The sequence below is a fragment of the Coptis chinensis genome, chromosome 2, assembly GCF_015680905.1.
Source record: "Coptis chinensis isolate HL-2020 chromosome 2, ASM1568090v1, whole genome shotgun sequence".
NCBI classification, from domain to species: domain Eukaryota; kingdom Viridiplantae; phylum Streptophyta; class Magnoliopsida; order Ranunculales; family Ranunculaceae; genus Coptis; species Coptis chinensis.
The window spans coordinates 102,672,642-102,681,625 of NC_141457.1; the positions used below are offsets into that span (position 1 = coordinate 102,672,642).

At 37.3% G+C, this 8,984-nt stretch overlaps 1 protein-coding gene across 1 annotated transcript; it reads left to right on the plus strand.

Moving 5' to 3' along the window:
* Positions 1 to 500: 500 nt before the first annotated feature.
* Positions 501 to 2,826, plus strand: LOC147519818 (putative cinnamyl alcohol dehydrogenase 6). Its single transcript, XM_086591359.1, has 6 exons — positions 501 to 674; positions 790 to 903; positions 1,042 to 1,269; positions 1,413 to 1,701; positions 1,803 to 1,956; positions 2,482 to 2,826. The coding sequence occupies exons 1-6, from the start codon at positions 580 to 582 to the stop codon at positions 2,682 to 2,684; spliced, it is 1,083 nt and encodes a 360-aa protein (XP_086447485.1). The 5' UTR covers positions 501 to 579; the 3' UTR covers positions 2,685 to 2,826.
* Positions 2,827 to 8,984: the final 6,158 nt, after the last annotated feature.

The window sequence follows — 8,984 nt, forward strand, 5'->3', positions numbered from 1 at the left end:
ATTTCCATATAGATATATGCATTTCAAATTTTTAGAAGTGGTAATGTGTCACGCTTACAATAGCAAACACTTTAGGCAGTGAAATAGGATGAAATGGGGTTACTCGTATGAAGGGAAACCGCTAAAGTACTGGAATATTGGTTAGTATACTTTTGACTCTGTGCGACTCTGTGGATATATAGGCGCTCCTTTCCAATTTACAACTGCCAACCTCGCATTTCAAGGAAGATCCTGCCATCTTGGCATAACAGAAACTGCATTAGACAGTTAGATCAGGCAGGGCTGGCAGGCAGTCTCGGGTCTCGACCCACCCAAGCTAAATGAACACTTACGAACCATAGTCATTACTCAACCGTGGACATAACTTTCCTCCAAAATGCACTTAAAAGCTGAAGGCTAGCACGGATGAAGTAGTTGGACATTAGTCAATAGCATTGAAAAACATGGCCAAAATTTATGAGACAGAAATTAATGAAAACCGTGTCTCCTTTGATTGCTTGACTAGCTTCTATAAATTAGCTAGTGAAGCAAAGAGTTAGCGGAGCAAACTATCCAGGCCGGCAGTGAGTGTTTGACAACATGACTCAGATAACACCAAACCACACTCAGACCGTCTCTGGATGGGCAGCTCTTGATAACTCCGGCAAGATCACTCCTTACACGTTCAAAAGAAGGTACTTAACAGAAGTTATTAATATCTCTAACTTGAATCCAAGTGTTGTCTGCTGAAGTATTTTCTATACTAAAAGACTATTTTTAATTGTTTTTTTTTTTTTTTTTTGGTGGTAGGGAAAATGGTGTTGACGATGTAACCATTGAGATCTTGTACTGCGGAATGTGTCACACTGATCTTCACTACGCAAAGAACGACTGGGGGATCACCATGTACCCTGTTGTCCCTGGGTATGTTTTCTTCCTGTTTTTGTACACTTTCCGCACTGTATTATGAGTATAGTGAGTGCTTTCTCTTAAGATATGGAACTTTTTAATTCTTTACTAATAATGTTAACTTGTTTGATATAACGAAATTGTTCTTATCAGGCACGAAATTACGGGTTTGATCACAAAGGTAGGAAGCAATGTGACCAGATTCAAGGAGGGAGATAGGGTGGGGATTGGTTGTTTAGCAGCTTCATGCCTAGAATGTGAATTCTGCAACGACTCGCAAGAAAACTACTGTGACAAAATCCAATTTACATACAATGGCATTTTCTGGGATGGAAGCATTACATATGGTGGTTACTCCAATATGATAGTTGCTGACCAGAGGTAATAACGCTTACAAACGCTATATATGATACTTATAGCCCTGCACCATTTTTTGCCCAACAACCTCTGAGAATGTCGTGTCATTGAATATCTATTCTAGTATAAAATACCTGATTGTACTGTTTGATGGAAATTGAAATAAGGTATGTGGTCCATGTTCCGGAAAACCTAGCTATGGATGCCGCTGCCCCTCTACTATGCGCTGGAATTACAGTATTCAGCCCAATGAAGGATAATAACATGCTAAATTCACCTGGGAAGAAACTAGGAGTTGTGGGTTTGGGGGGGTTAGGACATGTTGCTGTGAAATTTGGCAAGGCCTTTGGGCTCCATGTCACAGTCATTAGTACCTCTCCCTCCAAAGAAAAAGAAGCTAAAGAGCGCCTGGGTGCAGATGGCTTTATTGTAAGCAGCGATTTACAACAAATGAAGGTGATTATCTACTTTATAATTTTACGTTGGCTTCTACATCAACCTTTTTAGTAAGCATTATTACTAGGTTACATAGTTGTTTTACGATTCTTCGGTGACAGGCCGGTAAGAGGACTCTTGATTTCATCATAGATACAGTTTCTGCGCCACATTCCCTGGGCCCGATCTTGGAGCTGCTTAAAGTGAACGGAACTCTGGTACTTGTTGGTGCCCCAGATAAGCCCGTCGAGCTGCCTTCTTTTCCTTTGATTTTCGGTATGTCTTTGACCCAGCATTATATTAAATTGCCTGTTTGACCGGACATTGGTTTTAAGCCTTTGTCAACAATCCATTGAGAACCAGTGTATACTTAGCTCATAAGCTAAATATGTCGGATCTTTGAAACTGACTCATAATATATGTATAACTGCATTGAGGAATTCTCACCACATACCTTGGGATGTTCGATCAGTAATCACAGACATCAAGGAACTACTAGCAGTAAACACAAGTTTTGAACTTATCTAGAGCTATAGAGAGAGCAATTTTGTGGCTGACAAGTTTGCAAAAATTGGTTCAGATCAGGCGGCTGATAATAATTGGTGGAAAAATCCCATTCCCATTCGGCAGGAAGTACCTGAAGCGTTGTCCCAACTTTCACTGGGATATACCTCCTATGGTGCAATACAGCACTGCTCTATGTACCTTTAGAAATATAAGATAAATAAATTGCAGTTACCAAAAAAAACAATCCATTGTCATTAATGAGAAACGATTTTAACGATGGCTCAATTATTGTAGGGAAAAGAGCTGTGAAGGGCAGCATGACAGGAGGAATGAAAGAGACACAAGAGATGATGGATTTGTGTGGCAAACATAACATCACTTGCGACGTGGAGGTAGTCTCACCGGATAAGATTAATGAGGCCATGGGCCGTCTTGCGAAGAATGATGTTAGATACCGCTTTGTCATTGACATTGCCGGCAAGTCTTTGGATCACTAAAAGAACGAGCAACATAAATGTCCAAGTTTAATTTATACTCTCTACTTTGATATATGGCCTCTTGATTGGTTTAAGAGAAAAAATGGTCCCAATAATTATCCAATAAAAAAAACAATAAATTTATCCCATTTTCGAGTGAAAATCACTCAAACTATTATTTTTTAAATCACTCTCAAGAATAATTTCCGGATGAAAATAACCCGGAAATCCAATTTTCAAGTGAAAATAACCATTAAAAGTATGTTTGGAAGTTTTCCATTGAAAATGAATATATGTAAATCTCAAGTTTCTGTCCCTTATAAAAACTTACAATTCCTTGATTTTCATAAAAAGTTTAGCAACAGGATGATTCTTAACTTTTGAAAATATATTTTGAATTCCAAGAATGAATCTATGAGTTGGCTTTCCAACTTTGCCCAATCCTGCATCCGCCTTTGCTGAATTCCACCCCAAAAATCCTAGTTGCCAAAAACACCCATAGTTGGGAGATATTAGGCTAGCATGGTAGTACATTTAAAAATCAGCCAATTTCTTGACAGAGAATTTAAAAAATCCTTTTAAAATTGTTGTTGTTAAAGCTAATTTAAAGTCGAAAAAAATAAATAAAAAGTCGATAAAATATTTAAAATTAAAATTTCTTGATTCACTTTATCGACTTTTAAATTTCACTTTTAAATTTCCATTTTGAGCCTACTACTTTAGGCAAGTTTTAACACTACTTTTTTAAAGAAAGAGAGCCATTGGAATCAGTAATAGAAAATCAGTTGATATATTTCAAAAATATCGGTATCATTGAAATAGGCCAGATTTTAAAATCACCCAGATATCGTAAGTGTTAAACCTTACACAGATAATGTACATAACATATTTTTAGAGACCAAAAGGGGGAAGTTGCCAGTGGAACTGTAATGAATTTGTGGACGAAGTAGACAGTAGAGGGTAAGAGGAAGAACTCAATCGTGTTCCGCTATTCTTTGCATTTTCACATTCTTCTTGGTTTTCTACTTAATTAACTTTCTTTACCTCTCTATGAGAAATACAAACGCACCTAAATGGAACAAACTGCTGGTTTTTGCTAAACGTGCTTTAATTCGCCTTTTGCCATTGTTGTCAAAGCCTCAGTCGACGAATTTGCTCAATGTTTTGTCCTCGTCTAGATGAATTTGCTCAATGTGATTGCCATGTACAAGAATTAGATGTACTGATTAAGTCTATGAACCGAAAAATAAAATGTGAGTGTGAGATCACCATATGAATCTATCTTATATGTATATAAATCTCAACTGTTTGATGTTAACGTTAACTTATTCCGAAAAAACACACATTAGCTATACTGAATGTCATGAAATATACTATAAAGAATTGTCTAGTATATATGGACACAGCTTACGTTGTGGTGAAAACAAAAAAGAGGAGACAGCTTACATAGATGATAGAATTGTAGTATGCAATTGACACTCAAAAGAGTGAACCCCGTGTCTAATGGCATTTCTGAGACATTGAAGAAGGGCGCCTAGTGTCCTATGAAATTTAGCGAATAACCCTTATTCATCATCTCCCACAAATTTGATCACACTCAGCTCGTGCAAAAGGCTTCGACAGAATTCAGCAGAAATACTCGCTGAAGAAAGCTGTTCGAGTACATTATTTGATTCCAAAGACCACACTGTTTATCGCACTCCCCCACAAATTTAGCGATCTTTTCCAAATCATCATCTCATTGAACTAGGCTATAACAGTATTTATTTTAGAGAAATGATATTATATCAGTCTACTTCATCTTTGTAGCAGACGTACAGAATCTAATTTCTGCTACAAATAGGCCATTATCCAAATAACAGTACCACTATTTTGATACTCCCACACCTGATCCCGATGTTCAAGATTCCTTAAATTTAGCAAAAATTTTCTTCTGCGCCTCATTAAGACATTAACCATGACCCAGTAATTTCTCAGTTTATACATCCACTCCTTCTCGTATATATCTCTCTCAACTAAGATTGCACGCTTACAACTTTCCCACGCTTGTCGTTTTTCATTGTGTTTAGCTTTCTCGTTAAGATGATCGCTCTTTTCTAGTTCCCACGCTTGCAATTCAATATTAAATTTAGCCCGGCCTCTCTACTAAAAGGGCATGCTTCTCACATTCCAACACCTGTTGTCCTTCTTTGCGTTTAGCTTCCTCTTTGACATGATTCCTCTTTTCTTGTTCCCACAGTTGTGATTTCTCAGTGTGTTCAGCTATTTCTGCTAAGAGGATACGCTTCTCAGATTCCCATTTTTTAAGTATTTAGCTGCCTCTTTGAAATACTTGCTCTTCTCTTGCTCCCACACTTGTGATTGCACATTGTGTTTACCCAGCAATTTCTGGTATTCATCTACCTTCTGATAAAGCTCGTTCATTGCATGTTCCCATTGCTGGTAATGTTTACTGTATTTAGCCTTCTCGTTTTTTAGCTCCTCGTATGTTGCACAACCACACTGAAGAATTGAAGTGATATCTATGAGAAATTTGAAGTTTAAAAACAAAATCTGAAACTCAATGCCTACCATATAAATCTCCTAATATCATCTGCACTGCACCTTTGAGAGGTGCCGAACGTCTTGAATTCGTTTTCAAGATGTTCACTATTTGAAAAGAGCTAGTGCACAAACTAGTCACCACACTGGCTAGCGTCACCCTGTTCTACAGTTAGAATTTCACTATTTGAAAACTCTGTAAATGAAGAAGTACATCTTCAGTTTCTTACAAATCAAATTAAAAATTCACCGAAAAACGATTAAAAAAGGTATCGAACTTTACAAATTTTAACAATATGGGGACTAATTTTTTTTTTTCCAGTCAAATTGGGGACCAAACTTTTTAATTTTTGCAATATAGAGACTAATTACACATGTAGTCTAAATTCCTCACACGGTATTTCATAATTCACAAGTTACATACATTGTTATACACTTTCTTATCAAAATATATTTATGCTGCAATCTCATGACCATAGAAATTAATTTGAATTGTGAAACACCGTGTGAGAAATTTAGATGTCATGTTACACTTGTCCCCATATTGCAAAAACTAAAAAGTTTGGTCTCCAATTTAACCGAAAAAAAAAGTTTATTTAGTTTCCATATTGTCAAAACTTGTAAAGTTCGATACCTTTTTTAGTCATTTTTCAAAAATTCACTAATTAAAAATACTTGAGCATGCCCGTTTATCGAAAACTCAACCAGACCTATAGTTGGTGCATAGTTTAGTTGTGTTGGCTTAAGTAACCAGAAAGCTAACTAGGATCCTAACACAGGAAACAATATCCCTAATCTTTCACAGAAACATAACTAGGATCCTAACCAATGTTTTAAAACGTGAAAGCGTGACGCGAGGCTTTTGGCTAGCCCTTAGCGCGAGCGTAAGCCTCAAGCGCAAGACATTTTTTTAACTCTGAAAAGTTGCTAGCTATTAAGTAAATCTAAAGATCCAAGTTGTATAGTTAAAAGTAAAACAATGAAAATAAATAAAATGAAGTACACTAACTGAAACCCAATTACAGACAACAATTTTTTCATAATTTAATATGGTTGAGTATAAGAACTTAAGAAGTAAAAAGGCTTCCGAATTAATCCTGTATTTCTCATAATCTTTACTCCTTTTTACTTCTTTACTCACAATCTATACTGTATTTACTCGTAAAAATACTTTGAGTTGAGAAACTGTATCTCAACTATTTCGGCAGTCCCCTAGAAGTAATACAGTCCTCTATACTCCTTTTTACAGGAAAAGAAGTAAAAAGATTATAAATACAAAGAGATAGACAATTAAAACACTTGGAAAATTTCAAAAGATTGGTTAGATTGGTCACTTAATAATACTTAAAGTTTGATGTCTTCTTTTTCATGAAAATAAATATATTCTAAATGTTATAGTAATGTGGACAAATTATTTTGCAATGGAGGCGCACGCTTCAGGAACGCCTCACACATTGAAGCGTACGCTTCTAGAAGTGTAAAAGCGCTTCGCTCGCTTCTAGGTGCGCCTCAAGGCGTACGCCTCAAACGCCTTTTAAAAATCTGATTCAAACACAGAGGAACAATCTCCCTAATCTTTCACGGAATGCACAGAGCCTCAATGCCTCAGTACAAGAGCAAGTACAAGAGCAGGGAATGTTATGAAGTAAAAACAGAGGCCCAGCATTTTGTGTAAGCAGTAATACATACAAAAGCCTAAAAGATGCAACAGAAAATCAAAACATATTTAGCTATTTACCTGTTGCTGAGGACTTTTCGGCTTCTTTTGGGAGCAACGACTAATGACTTGGATCATCGCAATCGTCTTGTAGTTGTTGAGGGATAGTATGTGCAAAACTAAAATACAGAAGGCAGCCCACAGTGATTTGATTCCGTATCTACTCTCTATTCTTGTTGAAATTGGAATGCAGAGAAACTTAAAATAGTTGGAAGGAATCTATCTTATTTGATCAAAGTAAACTGGGGCTAAACTGGGGCTATTTATAGCCTTTACAGAAATAGAAATGAAATAACTAACCACGTTTTACAAGCCTCTAGATCTTCCTGAAGACTAGGACTTATCTACTGACTGAAAGACTAATTCAAACAATTATATCTAACATTCCCTCCCTTAAGCTAATGCATCTGCACTTAGCTTACTTCAGTCACTCCAAGCATTCCTCGAAGCTTCTCAAACTGCTCTAGCTTTATTGGTTTTGTCAGAATATCTGCAATTTGATCCTGAGATTTGCAGTAGCTCAGCTCAACGACTCCCTCGTTCACCAAATCTCTTAAGAAATGGAATTTTACATCAATATGCTTGCTTTTCCCATGAAACACTGGATTCTTAGACAGCTGTATAGTGGAGCTGTTATCACACATAATCATAGTGCTTGATTTCTCTTTAATTCCAAGCTTCTCCACCACCCTTCTGAGCCAAACACACTGACATGCACACAATGTTGCTGTTATATACTCGCTCAGAGTCGAGAGCAACCATCGGTTGTTTCTTTTGCGCACTCAAGAGATCGCCTCCGGACCCAACATAAACACAAACCCAGATGTACTTCTCCGATCATCTAAGTCACCGGCATAATCACTGTCTGTAAATGCCATGAGTCTTAAGCTGCTTTCTCCTTTTTTATAAAAAATCCCAAGATCAGTTGTACCTTTTAAGTACCTCAAAATTCTTTTTGCCGCAAGCCAGTATGACATAGTGGGACTGGACATGAACCTGCTTATCAAACTAACACCATACATCAAGTCAGGTCTAGTTACAGTCAAATACATGAGGCTTCCAACCACCTGCTTGAATAGAGTTTCATCAACTCTAACTCCTCCCTCATCCTTGGACAGCCTTGTACCTGGTACTATTGGATTCTTCACTGCATTAGCACCCTCCATGTCGAACCTTGCTAATAATTCTCGTGCGTATCTTCTCTGACAGATGAAAATTCCATTTGTACACTATTTAACTTCTATTCCAAGAAAGTATTTCATCTTCCCCAAGTCGAACATATCAAATTCCAGCATCATTGAATTTTTAAATTCATCAAACATGCTTCTATCATTCCCAGTAAAGATCAAGTCATCAACATAAAGACTTATCAGTAATATTTTACCTTCTTTCAACTTTGTGAACAGTGTGTGCTCATTTGGACACCTTTCAAAACCTTCGCGCACAAAATATGCTTTAATTCTGCTGTACCAAGCTCGCGGCGCCTGTTTGAGGCCATATAATACCTTCCTCAATCTATATACTTTCTCTTCTTCTCCTTTCTTTGTAAATCCCTCGGGTTGCTGCACAAACACTTCCTCCTTGAGCTCCACGTGAAGAAAAGTGCTCTTCACATCGAGTTGAAAAACCTCCCAACTGAATTGAGCAGCCACTGCAAGTATCATACGAATGGTATCAAATCTTGCCACTGGAGCAAACACTTCAGTGTAATCTACTCCATGGCGTTGTGCATACCCTTTTGCCACTAGCCTTGCTTTGAACTTTTCCACATCCCCATCTTCATTAAGCTTAGTTTTGAACACCCATTTAACTCCAATAGGTTTAACTCCTTTAGGTAACACAGTGAGTTCCCAAGTTTGGTTCCTCTCTATGGCTTCAATTTCTACTGACACTGCTTCCCTCCATTTCTTGCTTTTAATTGCTTCTTTAAATGAAACTGGGTCATTCTCAGTCACCATCATTGCATTCAAGTTTTCATCTTCAAATAATCCCTCCCCTGTTTCATAATCCGCCATCCAACTTGGTGCTCTTCTTCCTCGTATACCCCTCCCTTCAGCTAATTC